Source organism: Liolophura sinensis, chromosome 10 (assembly GCF_032854445.1).
Source record: "Liolophura sinensis isolate JHLJ2023 chromosome 10, CUHK_Ljap_v2, whole genome shotgun sequence".
Taxonomy (NCBI): domain Eukaryota; kingdom Metazoa; phylum Mollusca; class Polyplacophora; order Chitonida; family Chitonidae; genus Liolophura; species Liolophura sinensis.
Window position 1 is genome coordinate 9,903,313 of NC_088304.1, and position 20,602 is coordinate 9,923,914.

The following is a 20,602-nucleotide window of genomic DNA, read 5'->3' on the forward strand; positions in this document are numbered from 1 at the left end:
CTGTAAAATGGGTCTATTGCTCTTCTTCTATTATTATTTTTCTTGTCTTGTACAATTCATTGGTCTTCTCTTAGGATGATTTAATGCAGTGCAGTTGCAGAACTTGCTGTACAGCAAAACCAAACGACCAGTTTTTAGCTCTTTCTACATCTTCTTCAAGGCACACACTAGAGAATGCCAAATACAAATATCACAGTAGTCCTTCTCCTTGACTGCAGGCAGTGGTGCATGAACCTCTGCTGTAACCTACAGCTTACGAAAACTAAGATGTCCTGGAGAGTGCGCACATGGAAGCTACTATGGAGATCTACTTTTAATTTTGACAGAACCGTTTGCTTTAAATCTCGCATGTACACTATAGCACACACACAAATCATCATGCGTATTCCGTAAGCATACCGACTGTCTGATAACTTCCACATTCTTTATTTTCAAAATTTTGGTGACTCAGGCTAAGATAGCAGTTCATTGCCATAAGGTAGGCCTAAATATTATTATTAGCTCGAACATACATGAAGGTAGGCTACCTTAGATGTTGTAAATCTTTTCGCTACATACGCTATCATAGGCCATCAAGGTACCGACTGGTATTGGACATTTACCGCCACGATCCTCAAAATAGTGCAAATGCCCTCAATAACCTTTTGTTCCACGAAACTAAATGAATAATAAATGAAAGCACAGCTCCAAACATAATTTTTTGTTCAATGCATAATCATAGCATATAAATCCCAACAAAACAATTAAACATTATGAAAGGAAGCTAATATTTGACCATAACACATTTTTGTGTTATGGTCTATTTCATGAATGCGCCAACACGGCGAGCTTGGGCGAAACTACTTCCGGCTATTTCTTCACATTTTTTCATGCCTCTTTAATGGGCCTCTGGCTATTTCTTCACATTTTTTCATGCCTCTTTAATGGGCCTCTGGCTATTTCTTCACATTTTTTCATGCCTCTTTAATGGGCCTCTGGCTATTTCTTCACATTTTTTCACGCCTCTTTAATGGGCCTCTGGCTATTTCTTCACATTTTTTCATGCCTCTTTAATGGGCCTCTGGCTATTTCTTCACATTTTTTCATGCCTCTTTAATGGGCCTCTGGCCATTCTCACCCATAGGCTCATAAAAAAAAAAAAATTTTGTTGATTAATTTCAACAACTTGATGACATTTTCAACCTTAATATATTACCCTTGTCAGGCACTTAAAACAGATTTATTCTGTCTGTATAAATTGGCAGTACTTCAAATACTTTCAACATAAACTACACCTATAACTGAAAAAATTAAATAAAGAAATACTTGTCTTTTTCAAAATACAAAGACAAAACTAATGAAACTTTTAGCTCTTCCTGTTTAATGCATGTTTCTTTTCACAACATATTTTTATCTGCTTTAAAATTTTAACAAATTAACACGCCCATTCAACAATAAGTCACCTTAATTTTCCTCCTTCACACATAGCTAAATATCAATAACTTACGCATCTCCTTGACAATGGAATCCTTCAGTTCCTTTGGAAGCTCCGCCCATTTCGCTGGTAAAGGTCGTAACCTCTTCACCTTTCTCTTAGGAGTTTTACAAGTGACGATTGGACAGCTGAAGACGTAAATTAAACAAATGATTACAGCATTGTTGTTTTTTTTATGCACACATTTATCAGTCTTAAAGAGCAGCATGTATTTCATTCAAAACTTTCAATCATAATTAAATCTTACTCCATAATTTGATTTGGTCTGAACCATATTTTTCACTGAAACTCTTCATCATAATGAGTGCCTTTTCTGACTAGCTTATAAACATTATTTCAAGTTTTACTGCTATTTTCCTAAATCTTATTTGTTGGTCAACAAGTACCTTTTTGGGCTGTTTCACTGTTTTCCCCTATTTTTTCCGGGCTTCTGTCATAATTCCACATTTTTTACCTGACTTTAACCGGACAGTAATGGCACTGTATGATCCTTAAGGCATAGTTACTGTACCTCATAAATTTCCCATGACATTTGGTCAAATTACAAGAAAAACTAAAACACATGGGTTTAAAAGGAGTCTAACTGTACAGCGTACTAGGGGAGTTTGGAGTGGGAACTTTTTTATTAACAAAGGTAGAAAAAGTCCAACTGTATCCTGTGACATGTCAAAAATGTTAGGCAACTATTTCTGATCACATTAATTATAACATAAGCGTATGAAAAAAGTTTCACAAAAAATAATTTAGAGTTCTCAAATGATGGAGAAAATTGATGAGCTGAACATTTCGTATCATGCAGCTTAAGTACACTCTAAAACTGGAACTGCATTGGTAAATCTGTGACAATTTTCACCATTTCAGAAATGCCATGATAGGACTCTTTGTCCACTTTGCTTCTAGATCCCCAAAATACTCACTGTGTATATCTACGCCTGACTGATCGACACCGACAGCTGCTGCACACCCGCATCTCTGGCTTAAGGTCTGCCTCGTTGAGTCCATACAGCTCGCAGTTGCTGCGGGTCAGAGGTCGACTCATCCCATAATGCTCTAACTGAACCTTACACACAGCACAATGGTGAACCCCTCCTGTAACACAGCAGCAGTGATCTTAAGACAGGGACGTTGTTGTGGGTAAATACTGACACACAATATGTATGTATGCTTAAACTTTTATGTGGAACTTCACAATTTTTCAGCCATATGATGACGAGGAGTCAAAATGCGTGTGTACACATACTGTATCTTCTAGTGGCATGGAGAGTGCATGTCGCCAAAGCGCTGCCATCACTGAAGTTTAGTGCTAAGAACACCAGACATGACACTCTACCCATTAACCTTATACGGACACTGGGCTAACCAGCCCTGTTTCCTTGCTGTAATCTCTCAGTGCTGGGCGTCAAGTGAGGCACCAACAAGGCTGACACACAGTAATTCTTCAATTGTTTTGGATGTCAGAAGCCTTAGGTTTATATTTATTTTCATATTTTTACATTTTTTGCATTCAACTGATGACCACTGACATCAGCCACATTTTCAGACCATATATGAATTTGATGACAGAAAAACAAGGGAAAAGAAAGTTATTTTTTATTAAATCATCTTCTGCTTAAAGGAGAAGAAAATTTAAATATCAAACAAATACCACTGGAAAGAGTATGTATTTCCTCACAAGTGCATGCCAAAAATTATAAATAAAATCAGCGCCAAAATCTGCTCCATTTTGCCTAAGAACTAGTCCTGAAGTCTTCTGTGTTATGAGGAGAATTGCCGTTGGAAACCGCCAAAGTGCAGTTCGTACATTTCCGGTAGAACTTTTCTTCCCAGAAGGTAGCAAACAGTGCAGTTCGTTTTCCGCTTGACCATCGGGAAACTGGAATGTTGGATGTAGGTTCCGAGTTTACACAAACAAGCCAGCTGTTCTAACAACTCTCATTGGCTGAGAGGCAACACACCCCCAGCATAAATTACAGGGTGTTAAAGATGGAGGACGCGATGGACCGTTTTCAGGTTTTACGTGTATGCCGAGGAAAAACTGCAAAATTATGCAGCAGGCACCACCAGATAGAAAAAAATGTGCTTTTTTCAGCCTATAGTGTCATTCTTTTAAGTTTTCTCCTCCTTTAACATACATGAGAAATACGTCCTGCTGCTGCATGCCCGTTTTTCGTTACCTTCAGTTAAAAACAAGTTGAGATCATGTAATAAAGCCTGCAATCACAAATACTCAGCACATTATCCATGAGAAAGTTCTTTACTGCATTCAACAACACTTCTGAACACTTCAGAATCAACAATGATTCTCTCAGATTCTTTTCACAGAATTTCACAGAAGTTTTGGTTACAAAATGTTCTAACGCTAAAAACAGGCATGTCTAGCGTAAGTTTTGATCTTTCATCTCGCAGGTAAGTCTTACCTTCTCCGTCATTACCTGTAGCTATAGATAATTCATTTTCATCCGATGACACCTCCTCTTCTTTTACCCGGATACTGAAAAAATACACAACATAGTAACAAACATCCTCAAATACTGAAACGCCACATAAGATTGTAACAAACAACCTAGTATATCGAAAAATTACACATCATCATGGCAAATATCCTCGGCTACTGAAAAATTACACATCATCATGGCAAATAACCTCAGATACTGAAAAATTACACATCATCATGGCAAATATCCTCGGATACTGAAAAATTACACATCATCATGGCAAATATCCTCAGATACTGAAAAATTACACATCATCATGGCAAATATCCTCGAATAATGAAAAATTACACATCATCATGACAAATATCCTCCTATCCTACTGAAACATTACAAGACATCATAATAAATATCCTTGACAATGAAATATTACACAACATCGTATCAAATATCCTCGGATAATGAAACGTTACACAACACTGTATCAAATATCCTTGTATCTGGATCCTTACATGAAATGATGTCAAATGTCCTCAGCTTTCCATCCTCCTGTATTACTGCCAAGCAGTAACAAGGCCAACTTTGGCAATCGAGACCTGGTTTCTATCCTACCAGGTATTGCATGACCAAGCAGCAAGCTAAGGTATAAGGCCATTTGCTACTTCTCCCCTTCTACACTGTACTGCCAACGTGCCACTGCCGAGCAAAAGGTCCTTAATCATTTATTTAATGATTGTCATGGCCTAATCTATGATTAATGCTTGGACGCCAAACGCCTTTCTAGCATTCCGCTGCTTGGTCTGTTGGAAGCAACATAACCCAGAACGGTTACATAAAAACCCTAAGGAAGCCCCTCTATTGCTTTCACAAACAACTGAATGGAAAACGTCGGTGTGGTCTTCGGGCACTTCAGGATAACGACTCGCAAGTGACTTCCAATGGCACTGGCACTCATCCACACAGAGCCATACAAGCCAATAACCTATACTTACTGTGTACTGGAGTCCTCCATCTGAGAGGAGACATTCTCTTTATGTTCTTCCTGAGCTCTCATCTGTGAAAGACACAGCCAAAAGTTATCACTCAGACCTCAGGAAATTATTTACTTATTTGACTGGTGTTTAACTCAAGAATATTTCACCTATACCACGGGGGCCAGAATTATGGTGGGCAGAAACCGGGCTCTAACCCACAACCATCTGCAGGTTTCTGACAGACCTTACCACCTACAGCCAGAGAGGAAGACAGCATGAGCTGGACTGGGAATCACAGTGACCAAACTGGTCAGAAATGATAATCTACCACAGGTTAAAAAACTATCCAACCAGCCCTTGTATTTTTTTTATTGTAATTGTTATATTTCAACAGTTACATCAACCTTACTTTTGGCATCAAATTGTGTGGTTGAAGCTACCCTAATTCCTCAACCTTTTTGTACATAAAGGAGCAACATTCAGTGCAATTTATGCATGTTTTTAATTTGATTTTGAAAACAAAACTACATCTGCTGGACTGGCCAATTCCAGGACATCACAAAAAGTACAGTTTTATCTGTCCACATGTCATCAAAATATGCTTGAATAATCACCTAGCCAACATGCGAAAAGGTTGAATGAACAGGGTTTAATGGGGCTTGGGGTTTAACATCGTACTTAACAACTTTTCAGTCACATGACGATGAGGAGTCATCAGGTGTGTGTACATATACTGTGTCTCCTTGTGGCAAGTCCATGTGACTAAAGAGCTGCCGCCACTGAAGTATTATGCCCAAGACACCAGACATGACACTCCACCCAGTCATATACTGTACGGACACAGGGCCAACCACTCCTGTCTCCTTGCCCTGAGCTCTCAGTGCTGAGCATCAAGAGAGGCAGCAACAGGTATCTTTAGTATGACCTGACCCAGGTTTGATCATGGGTCTCCCAACCTCAAAGCAGATGCTCTAGCCATTAGGCCACCAAAGCGGTCCGCAAAGGTTGAAGAAACACATCTCATAATAATACTTTAGAAGATAAAGTGTAGACAGGTCAACTTTCATTGACTTTCATTGAAACAGAAGTGCATGAGCTTCGCATATCTTCCATTAAGGCTTTTAATTTGTATTTTCATGGTGCTATTTCATGAATCTTATAATATAGATAATGTAGTAAATAAGTGAAAAGATGATGTATACAATTTGGTTTTAAAGGCTACTTTGCTGGGATTGAGAGAAAAACAGAAAATGATGATATTTATTTATTTATTTATTTGATTGGTGTTTTACGCCGTACTCAAGAATATACTACTCACTCATAGGACGACAGCCAGCATTATGGTGGGAGGAAACTGGTCAGAGCAGGTTGCTGGCAGACCTTCCCACGGAAAATGATGATAAAAATGTTACATATGCCCCAAACCTGTTTCTGAAGCTGTCGTCTTTTCTTCACGCTTTGCTTGCGCAACATCTGTTTGTACATGTAATTCTCCTTTTTCTTGGTCAGGTAGTAAAACTGGACACAGTCAGCCACACTCTGAAAATTCATACAGACTCCTTACTGCTTTCCCTTGTGATGTATTCACTAATTTATTTGACTGGTGTTTAACCTTGTTCACAAGGTTTTTACACTTGGGTAATGGCTCTGATGGGTTTATAGCTTGGAAAAAATGCTGTTCAGAGTAAACCACAGACTTTTGTCAGGAATCTTATAATGCTACTGACCAGAGCCAAATTTTTATAACAAATCTTCAGTGTGTGTAAATATGCTGATTAATTTAAAGTAGAAAATTTCTGAAATTTATCCCTGCATGCACAGCAGTTAAATCTTGTACCTTGGCACACAAAACTGAAATCATTGCTACCACCTGTATAGATCAGACTTACCTTTCTTTCTAAACATGACGCTATCAATGCAAAGTTTTTAGGCTGCTGGAGATACTTTTCCCTGAAAATCTGCTTTTCGGACACTGTCCATATATTATAATGTTTGGCTTCTTCAAAGTCCTGCATGGGATCTTCGATTAGTCCGTTGTAGTTGATGAAGCGCAAAGCTCGTTGCCGAGCATCCATCATCATTGGTGGGATAACCGCGTAGCTCCGCATTTTCTTGTCCTCCTCCTGTTACGAGGGTTACAACATTACCAGGATTCAGAGCAAAGGTGAATTCATTTTAATTTTTAGCGGAAAATTTCAAAGCTAACAATTATGCTACCATCATCGGGGAAACCCCTGAAACCTAACATGAAACATTTTCTTCCCACTGAACAAATGGCAGTCAAATGTTTGATTTTCATTTATTTATTTGATTTATGTTTTACGCCATACTCAAGAATATTTCACTTACACCACGACGACCAGCATTGAGGTAGGAGTAAACAGGAAAGTGTTGGCAAACCTTCCCATGTATGACCAGAGAGGACGCCAGTATGAGCTGGACTGCAACGTACAGAGAACGCACTGTAACAATAGATGCTTCAGTAATGAAAGAGAAAACAAAAACAGCCTTAAGCTTATACTCACCTCCTGTTCATGTAATCCGTCCATAATCTGCTCTACCTCGGCCTCACTGCGAGCGTAACCAGCAATGCTGCTGCGAGAGCCAATCCGATTGGGCACATTGAACCTGACAAGGGGTATAACCAATCAAGGTTTGGATCAAGACTGTCGTTTAACAAACGTGTCACAAGACAGCTCTGAATGTCTTTGTCTGTAAAACTATGAAACTTACTGTAATTCTTCAGTCACCTCTGCAACCAGCAGTTGGAAACATTCTGAGACAACTATGATGTATACAAAAATAATTTGCACAGCTTTAGGCATCTTTAGTGACGCACACAGATCTAGTTTTGCATCATTTTCATAATAACTATGCAAAAATTCCACTGAAAAAAATGCGTTAAGAGGTCGAAAAGGTTGATGAATTACAGTATTTAATTTGTGTTTTACAAAAGAATGAAAGTAAGGTTTGGATTAAAGGAGCCATTGAACAAACCTGCTTAATTTGTGTCTTGCTATACAATAAAAAATATTTCACTTCATGACTGTCATTGTTTATCTGCCTGAGCTCACAGGTGCCGAATTTCAACACGACATTGGTCTACAGGTTGCTGTCTTCATGAAGAAATCATTTGATGGATACATCAGAATTTAGCGATGACACCAGTTCACAAGTTTAAATTGTGTAATACATACTGTATTTCACTTTATTTATTTCTTTATTTACATGATTTCTATTTATGCCGTACTCAAGAATATTTCACTTATATGATGGCGGCCAGCATTATGGTGGGTCGAAACCAGGCAGAGTCCAGGGGGGAACCCACGACCATCTGCAGGTTGCTGCCTGACTTTCCCACGTATGGCCACAGAGGAAGCCAGCAGGAGCTTTTATTTCACTTTAGGTTTGGCATGTAAAAATGCACTTCCAAAAGCACATAAAGGCTTTAAAATGACACTTCAGTTTTCCTAACAAGAAATTAACCAAACTTCAAAGAAATATCTCAACTAAATGAATTAGTCAGAATTAAGTTAAGATGTGTCATTTGAAAGTGCTAAACTTCAGCTGTATGATATTGGCCGGCTAGCAACCTGAAGCTGTATAATGCATGTAAACATACCTCGGATATCTTTCCTTATCTTCGCGATTCTTCTTAATCTCTGGGAAAATTTTCTCATAAAATTCACGCATTCTGGTGTCTTTGGCTCTGAAAGGAAAAAATGCACCAGTAGTTTGTTAGCTTGGGATTCGTGTCGGCAAAAGCATTATTTGATCATATCATCTTGTTCAGTTATCACCATGATTACGATGTCTCCTTGGTAGTGGAAAGTCTGAAAGCCGATTGAGTGAACTACATTAGGACAGGAACACACGAGAGAGCCTACTTACAGATCATTAAGATTTGAGACTGTTAACAGAAAATTAAGCGTTCATAAATTTCTCTCAGTCTTAAACATTAAAATTAATGACACAATCAAGTATGCCTGAATAGAAACAATTGCATAAAATAAACACATATCACAAGTTTTTGGCATGATTAAATCAAAACTGAAGAAAACACGACTTCTTTCGACAAGTACATGTAGGTCAACGTGACAATTCGCACCCAGGGAAACACGGCATTTGGAAAAAAAACAATTCATTTCTACTTTGCACTAAGTCCTTTACTCAAGTCCTTTCTGATTCCTGTTTCTGAACAAACAAGGGCAAATAACTTACTTCCTCTTTGCCCCATTTTCAATCTTCTCTGTTTTCTTGATCCAGACTTGCATGAGCTGGTCATAGCGCTGGGTGAGATAGCGATCCTGAAATAAGCCAGTCATACACAATCACAATAACCAAATTTCTTTCATTAAACCCAATGTAAAACTTTTTTAAAGCAATATTCCGAGGTCTTTTTATCGGTGGAGATCTTTTTATCGGTGAAGATACAGGGGAGAACATAAGATGAATACTTTAGACACATTTTTGTTTCACAATGCTGACTGTTTCACCATTTCTATATATGCAAATGATACAAAAATGAACATTTTACCATTTAGGACCTTAAACATCTGATCCTCAAACCCCTTTGACAGGTTCAAAAACGGTGATAACACATCAGTCCGTGTTACAGGACACAGCAAATGGGCCCACAAGCAAAATTTAACTATTTTGGGATGTTATTTTCTTTTACAGATATGGCAATTAGAGTAATCAGTAATTAGAGTGGGTCTGTCATTCAGTGCTCATTGTGACTTCATTACTGTAGAAAATTTGATGTACACCCCAACTCTTCAACCTTTTCAACTGCCTCTGCAGCCAATATTTTGAAACATTCTGAGAGGACTACTAGGTGTAAAGAAATAATTTGCAAAGTTTTATGAAGCTTGCATCTTCAATGACACAAATAATTGTATAATGTGTTTCATAATAATCGTACGCATAAATTCCACAGAAAAAAGCATTTTAGTGATTGAAAAGGTTGGAGATTTACAGTAACTCCATTATTTATTTTGACTCATCAGTGCTTGCTGTTTTACTCTGTCTTCAATATTTTTAAACTCAGGATTGTCACATATGTTGCTGGGGTAAAGAGAACAGGTCCCAGGGGAGATTACTCAATCTCACCTGGTGCCTAACAAACCTCTTTTTTCATATATTAACTCAGAGTAATTGTAAATATCACAAGGGGAAATATCCATTAGAGAGTATTTATAGAATTATTCAAGAAAATAATCCATTCATATGTATCTCTTAATGAATTGATATGTATGTACCGCCTACAGTGCAGTGCTGAAAACCTATTACAGGAAGATATCATAAATCATACAGAAATCCCCCGATTCTCACTCTGATTTTTCTGGCATGGTGTTTTCTCTTAAAATGTAGAACCAATCTCCGCTTAAATAAAAGGTACCTGGAAAACAAAACACACAGGCTATTAATTTTGTTTTTGGACAAAAATACAGAAAGCAACAAAACCAGAGACAAGTTTACAAAGCAATTTTTTTGAGGACAGAACGACATTTCATCTAACAAATCTGAACATGGTTAGATTAGTGCATACATCTGAACTTCATAATCGGATTGAATGAATGATTATGGCTTAACGCCAAATCGGCAACAAGGCTTGAATTTAAGGGTTTCAACTCACTAGCCAGGTAGGGCAAGAGGTCTTCAGATATTACCAGCCCTCAAAACTTCTGGAACTTCAGTTAACACACAATAAGAATGGAGCGAGATCCTAGTGGAGCCACCAAATAAATGTACCATAAATAAGGTCATTTCCTTCTAACGTTGCAAGTCGGTAAATACAGTTTCACATGAACTCATTCACGAGACACCCCTTATAGCACCTTGTGAATCAAATACTTTAGTGTTAATGCTACAGGTCGAAACATATTGAAAGTTCACAGTAACTGACAGTGACATTTTGTTGTCTTTTGTGGTGGGATCTTCTGTGTGTACCCTAATATTTCGGACACCTGATCTGCCCTCGCATATACGTGCAATTTTAACAGAGATAAAAAGTTTCTTTTTTCTCCCATGGTTAGATCATTTTATGACCGACATATCCATGTCTTTACTTTTTCAAAACACTGGGAGATAAATGTTATATTTGCTTTCAGCAGGACTAATATTAAAAGAAATAGGGCATCACTAATAAAATTCTCTCATTTACCAGAGACAATTCACATGGTCAAGTTAGTATGAAATTTCCTTAAATATTAATCAACACCAGGCCTACTCAACTGGTACATGTTGTGTTCAATTACCTCATCAATTTTCAGGAGGACCAAAATATAGATATTCATTACCATTTTACACTTAACAGTGATACTTCAAATCAACACATATAGCAAAAGTTGCATGTACCAGGGCCTAGTCTGGCCTCAGAAGGGCAGGGGTGGAAATCACCGGGGAAGGGCACCTCATTGTTGAATATTTCGATTCTCACATTTTTAAGGGCCTCGGTTCCTACGGTTGACCTCCACCCAACGTGCACACCACAACATGTACCTAGCCTGAAAATTCAGTCTGAGGATGGCTTGTGTTTACTGATATGTGGAGAACTCTGCCATCTCAGATGACGTGCATCTGATCATCACACTGCATCATAGCTACCCCAGGCCATCATTAAAAGGTTGTTTGTTGTGGGTAACAGACCCTGTTTTTTGAAGTCAAGTCGGTCGGTCGATGTTTTTTTTAAAAAGTAAATCCAGGCCTGCATAATTTGAATGCTAATTGAATTATCACGAGTCAAATTTTTGTCACCTGCTTCAGGGCATACATTTCTGATTTTAAATGCTCTTTAAAAACTCATTGTCATTTTCATAACCAAGTTCTATCACACTGTCACATATTCCTTCTTGATTCTGGATCCAACATTAAATTTGAGTAAATTTACGAACTTTAAATCTGAACAACTGAAGTTCAAGGGCATTCATTGCTTTCGCCACTTGGCGAAGGGACGCCAATTTGCTTTCGCCACACAGAAATTGTATTCGCAAAAATTAATTTGGCGAATGGCTAGTCGAAGTCTAGCGACTAAGTAGATAATCCGAGTCTTATAATGAATTCGGGCTGTTTTTTTTTTCTTTTTTTTTTTTTGAAGCAAAGGGCACTTCAAGGGAACGGCAGTGTCCAATTAGGGCTGGATTAGGCCCTGTGTACATACTGTTAAAATATCACCTGGCTAAAATGTATTACACTTTATTTTTTCAATGAGATTTCATTGAATAAAATGTAAGACAAACTGACGATAGGCCTACTAAGCAAATGTATGTTGTGAATCCTGGTAGCCACCTTGAGAAGTCAGTACCCCTCAACTCTTTTTCTTTGGCGGTTCCGCCACATGAATAAACCGCCACACAGCGAAATTCAACTTTATCCAACTTAATTCATCCTTTACAAATGGTGCTGGCCACGGACAAACATGGAGGCAGTTGCTATGACATCGTGTTCTGCGCAGCTCTTACCTAGACTCGTACCTTTCTATGATGTACCTTATATGCTAGTTTGATGGAAAGGTACAAATGTGCGTGTTTTCATCCAACACCATTGAACAGAATCTTTTTCGTTTAGCTCTCTAAAAAATAGGACGCATTGGAAGTATTCCATTATAGTTTTACGAACGTTTCATCTCCACAATTTTGTCTACCATAATTTTTACTAGTCAAAGCAGACAAGTGGTTTCAAAATCATACTAGCCCGACGGCTATTTTCACTCACCACGGACCCACCTATTCTAATTTTGAGCACTGGGCAATAGTTCAACCCTATTGTGGCGAGATAATCGGACTGAAGATGAACTGCAAAGTGCTTACTTTCTCTGGTTTTCATGGTCCAGAAAAACAAATCTGCATGTCCTTAGATTAGCGAACATATCTAACTTCATAATCGGATTGAAGGAAAAACTTCAAAGTACTTACTTCCTCTTGTTTTCATGGTACACTATAGTGTCTGAAGGCTGGTTATACAGTGGCTGAAAAACAAAAATCAGTAAATGTGATTATGTGCAACCATGTCCTCCAACACAACGCACAAAGTATTCTGACTGCTACTATAATCTAACCAAATCTGATGATGTTCTTGACTAGAATAAACCTGTAGAAACCGTGGAAATAAAGGGACATAGCTCTACAGTCTGGATCTCAAAAACATCTAAGGGTTTTTATCTAAACCAACCATTTGAAGCCATGAAAAATTAAGACGTAATATATATTAATCTTCTATGACATAAATTATACACCATTCACCACTCACCAGTTCTATACTTTGGCCCAGCTTGGAGAGCAAGTTGTGAGCATCATCAGCTTTTTTCTGCAAATAGAAAATGTGGCCTCAGTATAATCAAGACAGAAAAACCTAACGATAGTTTCTACTCTACATTTGCTAGACACCTCCACCATCAACTCAAATGTGCCATACTTCATGACTATAAATTCATTCATGTATTTGACTGGAGTTTCCTGCTGTTCTCAAGAATAATGGCTAAAATAATCTGCTAAAGAATATGTGAAACACAGTATACTGACACTGGGTTGGCCTGCTCATGGTCTGTTTTCAGGTTGAGCACAGAAAGGTAATTCAGAAAAATTACTGAAGTTGCAGCTTTTAAATCTATGGTATAATGACTAGAGTCTCCAAGTGGCAAAGTACATGAGACCATTTGGACACAACCATTTGTAATTCATAAATATTGACTCTTTAATTAGCTTAATTATTCCTCTGATAGTGCTGCATGTCACACTCAAGAATTTATCACTTACATGACGGCTGTCAGTTTAATGGAGGAGGAAACCAGAGTGCCCAGCAATAAATCACTCATGTGTGATAAGTCACTCATGTATGAAACTAAACTTCAAAGGTCAAAATCACACTTTTTGACCTGAGAGGCAACCACTGAAAACTCTCAAATGCTCATGGGCAACCATGATAGCTAAAGCCACTTGCCCAGAAAGAAACTGAAGGTGCCTTGGGCATGTTGTCATGTGCTAATTTCAACTTGGTCATTAGGCCTTGAAAATACTAACCCTATTCTCAGCATATATAATCTGTGGTATGCTCTGGAGTTTGGAGTCTGGCACAGGTGGCTTGGGACTGGCTGGTTTCTCTTCTGGGGGCTTAACCGCAGCTTCTTCCAACTCGCGCTGTCAAACACAAAACATGCGGCTGAAGTATGAATGAATGATTATGGCTTAATGCCACTTTGGCAATATTGCCGTCAAATCATGGCCACGGTTAGGTATTTCAAGAATTGTGACTTTGGTCATGCCCCACTTACGACATGCAGAATCTTTTCCAGGATCATCAAGGAAAAAAACATAGGATGTTCACAATCGTCAAAGCTTGGATTACATTCCAACCTCAACAGATTCAGCAATTAAATTTCTCATTGTTCCATAAGTGCAAACTCTAACAAATGTAACAAAGAAATTTATATAAACCCTTGATTCAAACAAAATCTGAACAAAGCTGTAAGGGTACTGTCAATCCATTTTCATTAACAAACCTGCTTTGTCCTGAGCTTTCGGATTTTATCGTCAACTTTGGCAATTTCCCTGTCCACCTTGGAGATAGACTGGAGTATGTTTTCTCGACTCGAGCTTGTCTCCTCTGAAGGGAGTGTTGGAGATATTGCTTCTACCTGGGGGTTGTATGCTGGCTCCTGTGGGGAAACAAGGGAGACTACTCTTCAGAAAACAGTTAGTCTTCAGAAATGATCTCTGTGAAATGTAGTCAAATGCTGTAATGACGATTTACATGCTTTTTTTGTTCTATTTTTTAAAATTATTTGCATGTAGTTGACCCAGATCAACATCTTAAACTCAGCAGTTTCTAACATTATTATTTTCATTACACTGCCGCATTTGATATCCTGAAATTATCAACTGAAATATAAAAAGATATTTCTAAATTTGAATTTATTATTTTTTTTTCTCTTTGCAACTATGATCAAATAATCGAAACTAAGAAAAGACTTTGACTAAAAATTGTGACTTTGAAAAACTTTAAGTTCCAGAACATACCCTTTTTATCTCCGGTTCTCTGATGTCAATCCTTAGCGGCTGTGACAGGTCAGGCCTGTCCACACGCGCTCGTTTGGGCAAGTGAGGGGCGGAGTCCAGGTGACCATGGGCCGAGCCCATGTCGTGGTAGCCATACTGGTCGCCTCCCCTAGAAACATGAATGACAGCTTCAGAAGATAACAACTGTTTTTATATCTTTCCAACTTTTTTGTGTTTTGTGAGCATTTGGGCATAATTTCTGTATACACTGTTAAGATTATACTCTGTTGCGTCAAAAAGTAGCAGTCTCCTTTACCTGTCATGCTCCATATGTGAGGGCTGCAGCAGTGTGGGACGTCGCCGGATCTGACCATAATCCCCATCACGATAATGGTCACGATAGTCCCGCCTCTGTTCAGCCTGTCAATCCATAAACACAGCTTCATCAAATACATACATACATACATTCATACATATGTATACATATGAAAAAGCTTCTGATGAAATTACACCCGAAACAGCAAGAACTGGATTTGAACACATGGCCTCAGCCTCAATCGTAGCAAGCTCAAGCCATCTGAGCACAGGAACCCTAAATAAATATATAGAAGTTTAGCTACAAACAGATCTATACAACTGGCACATGTCATTCAATACACATGGGTTACCATTCATCTCATATACATATACAATATATATAAACAACTGTAAAGCAGTGACTTTCAGCTTCATCTAAAAACTTTAGTTTGACAGTTTTAACAACGGAACCAAAAAAATTCTCCAATCCGCTTGCAAATATGTGTGCTTAGTTACGAAAAGTTAAATGTACTCCAATTCCAGATGAATGAAATCTGACTTTTTAAAATAATACAAAGGAAGATTTACAAAATGTAATACGACTCAATGTGCACATCGTTAAGTCAAACGTAACACTGCATTAAGTGGCGTGAACAGCTGATCGAGATCTTTTCAAAAAGTTCAAAGAAACACCTTCCCTATGTGAACCTCAACACCATACACCCTTAACATGACTGCGCACATCTAGGTGGTGCGCTCAACCCTCCATTTCCGCTCTAAAACCCAAAATCTTGAGTTGGGCTTTCACAGTTGTTAAAGAATGGACGTTTAGTGATCCAAAAATTGTACATGCACATGGGACAAGAGAAGCAGATAATTAAAAGAGACCTTACAAATGGCGTGTCCAGCCTACCCACCTGGTACTGCTCCCTGTAGACTCCATAGGCAGCTGTCTGGGGGTGGCTCATCCCATACCTGCTCGAGGGGTCGTGAGGGTAGGAGTACACCCCTGCCCTTGCCAGCCCCGCATTGGAGGGGCTGGTGGAGGAGTGAGGCCGCTTGTAGGGGGAACTCACATCTCCAGGGGTGCTGGTGGGGGCTCTACAACAAAGCAACATTAATTTGCTTTCTGTTAATTAGTCATTTATTTTGATTGGGGTTTTACACAGCTCTTGAAAATATTTTTTATTCCAGTGTTGTATAACACCATACACCATAATTTCTCACTTATTCGAAGACCGTATGGGTGGAGGAAACTGTAGTGCTCAAAGTTAAACCTTTGACCATTGGTGAGTTACTGAACAGCTTTCCCGTATGCAACACCCACCACAATGGAGCGGACATCTGGTCTGCAACAAACATTAGACTACCCAACAGGTACATGAGCACTGGTCACTTAAAGTCACAAAGTCCCCGTAAATAGTGAAACAAAGAGTGGAGAAATCTACAAAATTCCTGTCTAAGGACAGGTTAGAACCTTCACCTTGAGTAGAATCATTGGGGTTTTGACTTGCACTCAATCAGGCCTTATTTTGTCAAAGTCTGGAATGAAGAGTGTACTACCTTTTCCACAAAAATCAGTTGATGTAACTGTTCATTCTGATGTACAGAATTTTTGAGTACCCCATTCGTTACCAGAACATGCAAGTCAAAACTCACTGAAACTCATAGTGGCAGATTAATTACATACATTTACAGTGTCAAATTTTCTAACCAAAATACATACATGCAAGAAGTTCCCATGGATATGCAAGTGATAAATTTTACATTTAGGACTGATAAGAGTAGACAAAAAATGAGAAAATATCAAGCCAGACTGGGCTTTGTATTACATAACCAGTCATCATTCTCATTAATTCTGCCTCCCCAACTGCTTAACCAAACTACTGTTCTCACCCAAAAACAAGGCATGCTTCAGAATATAGGTTTAATATGGAATCGCTTGGGTTAATGGATGGGGAATACTAGGTCATGCCCATTACAAACCACTGCACACCATTTGGTACCCAGGCTAGAGAATCTTTTCCATCAAAATGACCTGAAATGTTGTTCTACCATCCGCTAACCTCTATTATTAAAAACAATTAGCTTTGGCCATTTTGGCTCATTTACAAAGACTACATGCTCTGAAATCCAGATTTCCCTAACAATCAATCAGCTGAAAACTCTCATCCCTGGAAACCTGACAAAATAAAATATCCTGATTTTAACAGCAACAGACAAACCAGTGAAAGCTGCTTTTGTGTCTGTCACTTTACTGGTCAAGGATAAGTAGAGTCCTGGCAAGAAACCATCCTTCTGAGTGCCTGGCACAGGCCCCAGTTAAACTGGCCCATTCAATCATTCATCATATGGAAACAAATGCAAATTAAAATAATAATACAATAACCTGTTACTGTAGATGCAACTTCATAAATTCACTATTCCACCGACCTTCAAACGTTCACACTCCAGTTATGCATGAACAGTATATATGGATGCCTTGGTGTGTTACAGAGAGCTACATGTAGCAATGATATTACATATATGCAAGTATTTTTGAAACTCTAAACAGGATATAATGTGACATAATGCGTCATACAAACTATTACATAAGCCAGAATACACACAAACAAAAAAAAATAAACCAGAAAACCCAATTAGTTTAAATATCCTACAAATACAAAAAGTTTGGTTATGATTTCAAAAAAAAAAAAATGCAAATGACATGGTTTTCTAGGTAAACTTCTCAACATATGCTATTCTAAAGCACTTGTGTAGCTTATAGATTATGATTTCTAGTCCTGAAAAACAAATATTAGGTATTAGGTGACAGCTCAGGTATTTGTTTCCAGTGAAGTACACATGTAATGAGCAGGCTTTGTAGAAATTAACCTCACGCATACAATAAACATGCACACTACGCAAAATACTGCTATCAGAAAAACACAATAATCCTACATGTATCCATGCAACATTGATGTTAAAATCTGATTAGCCAAGAGAACATTTTATCTACACGACAGACCAAATAATCAACAATACACTAGACACACAAACACTGTCACTTCAGGTTCAACAGCAGACTTTCAGTATCCCACACACCAAACCAGGAAGTAGGCATGATCACGTCAGCTACTTCATACTGCCTTCCCCCTTACATCCGCCTGAACCAGTTCCAACTAGTACAGCTGTTTAAAAAACATTCTGAAATTCTAACAAGCAAAAATATACACTGGTCCACTTCTGATGATCTTTCGCATAAAACCAGATGGTTTAAAGTTTCTTAAAACCTTACAGTCTGAAAAAGTCTTCAGACCAAAGATTCACATGACCATGTCTGTTGGTGATGAAGAATAATTCAGCTATGTTTTTACCATTCCGCAAAGTGGTCATTATCATGAAATAGTTAAGAGATTATCATGTGCAGGTACACACTGCATCAATTTTATTTATTTATTTGACTGAAATTTTACACTCATCATACTCAAGAGTATTTCACATACATGGCGATGGCAGACATTACAGAGCAGTGGAATTTATATATTTATTAAGAATATTTCACTGTATGACAGCAACCATCGCCACCCGCAGCACATCACATCCAAGATGCATTTTTGTTTCTGTGTTGGGAAACCTACAGTGAAAGCAGCTATAGACCACTGGCCCCCATTTCCTCTGCAGTACCATCCTCTCCATAGCACACCATTTTCAAACACATCAAACAAGTCAAGGCATCGGCTGCCAAAAAGGTCACTGTCTTGGAGGGTTGGTTGGTTTATGCCCACTGAACACATTAATAATGATGGCAGTTTTAAAGTTTTATGTGCGTAAATATATAAATAAATAATTTGGATATTGTGTGATAATGAAGAGCTATGCAATTTTGGTACTGATTACATATCCCCTACCCTACAGTAACCACATCCATATCTCCAGTTGTATGTACACCAAATGTGACAGATCCATCAAGAGAAATTTACCCAACTAGGCCAAAAGAACATTAAACATACATGTACATTTGTTGGGGAATAACGTGACCAGTCCTGCAAAAAAGGGCTCTACTCTAAATATCTGATTGAAATTTTGACATATATTTCTTCTTTATATTTCATTAAATATGAATTTCTTTAAATTTCTGTTCTTTTCATAAGCCTGCATTACAAAAAAAAAAAATTCCTTCCAACCTATGCTATCTTTTCTGTTGGAATACACTCAACTAAGGATTGCTTAAAGATGATTCCAGAAGCCTTAAAAGTTACTGCACAGTAATACCACTGCATCATTTCCTAACTCATTCAGATTCTTACAATGTTATTCTTGAAACTAATAATATCGGACCTTGAATCTGTCAAACAAACAGAAATCCAAAGAGCAAATATGTACATTGTATCAGACTAAATTGTACAGCATGTTTCTGCAAATCATTTAACAGTAGGTGAATCGCACTATAGCCAGAAGCACTTCATTCTTGGTGATATTATAAGACATCTGAGAACCTCAAGGCAGACTTTCAGGCAGCTAGGCCTACTTGAACTGTGTGGGTAGAAAAAGAATGGTGCTAATGAAGGTTGTCTTGGAAGGGCCTGGCTGCCATAATGGACACACATTAACAGCCAGCAAGGCTATCAAAGAACTCGTCTGTAGGAGACACATGAATGCAAACCTTCACCTCAACACAAGAAGTATTTAAACATTTACGTTAACATGGATTCTATTCCACAAAAGGTGAAGTTATGAATTTGGTAATTTACAGCAATTAACACACATGGATGGCTTTAAGTATCCCTTAACATTGATTCTATTATACACATTACACTACATGTAAATTGTGAATCCTTTAATTTATGACAATTAATTCAACACACAGCATCAACGATGGAACATTCCTTTTGTGTTACTGTGCTTTACAAGTATGCAATACCGCAGCTCAAGGCTTGCAGTACTTTCTGAGGTACCATTCGTAACATTTACCTTAACACTGATTAAAATGCACAAGAGGCCAAGCTGTGGATTTTGTAATTTAGAGTAATCAATATGCACACTGGACATCAACAATGGGACATTCACCTTGTATTGTTGTATATCACACGTAGGCAAATTCTGCGTTCAGTAAAGGGTGATGCAGTACATTTTAGGATAACACCCATAATATTTACATTAACAATGCTTTCATGCTGTTTATTGAAAGCTGATGCTCGGGGCATAGGCCTGTCTTTTGTACATGTGAGCTAAAAACAACAAGTAAATCAATCAATATTTGAGTACAAGTACTTCTTCTTCAACACAAAAGACTGGCTAACCATGGTGGTAGGAGTTTCTAGATTCAGATGTCTACCAATGCTCTAGTGCAATTACGTTCACAGTACCTAATAAAAATTAAGATTTTTTTTAGCCCTAGGTTTGCATATCGCACACAAGGTCTAATCAGTTATGATTTTTAAGACGCAC

At 38.1% G+C, this 20,602-nt stretch overlaps 1 protein-coding gene across 4 annotated transcripts in view; it reads right to left on the reverse strand.

The window, feature by feature from the left end:
• The window catches only part of LOC135476745 (nuclear receptor corepressor 1-like), a 43,873-nt gene that overhangs the window by 21,648 nt on the left and 1,623 nt on the right, over nt 1–20,602 (reverse strand). For 3 of the 4 annotated variants that reach the window (XM_064756867.1, XM_064756869.1, XM_064756866.1), the window contains exons 2-18: nt 16,090–16,273; nt 15,192–15,295; nt 14,897–15,044; nt 14,380–14,535; nt 13,901–14,017; nt 13,131–13,187; nt 12,797–12,849; nt 10,215–10,281; nt 9,102–9,187; nt 8,503–8,589; nt 7,406–7,508; nt 6,770–7,003; nt 6,306–6,419; nt 4,899–4,960; nt 3,892–3,965; nt 2,392–2,563; nt 1,487–1,602 (exon numbers count right to left, since the gene is read on the reverse strand). In XM_064756867.1, the coding sequence (XP_064612937.1) occupies nt 1,487–1,602; nt 2,392–2,563; nt 3,892–3,965; nt 4,899–4,960; nt 6,306–6,419; nt 6,770–7,003; nt 7,406–7,508; nt 8,503–8,589; nt 9,102–9,187; nt 10,215–10,281; nt 12,797–12,849; nt 13,131–13,187; nt 13,901–14,017; nt 14,380–14,535; nt 14,897–15,044; nt 15,192–15,295; nt 16,090–16,273 (1,934 nt within the window). The remainder of the gene's footprint in view (nt 1–1,486; nt 1,603–2,391; nt 2,564–3,891; nt 3,966–4,898; nt 4,961–6,305; nt 6,420–6,769; nt 7,004–7,405; nt 7,509–8,502; nt 8,590–9,101; nt 9,188–10,214; nt 10,282–12,796; nt 12,850–13,130; nt 13,188–13,900; nt 14,018–14,379; nt 14,536–14,896; nt 15,045–15,191; nt 15,296–16,089; nt 16,274–20,602) is intronic. The other variant, XM_064756868.1, reaches the window with a different exon arrangement.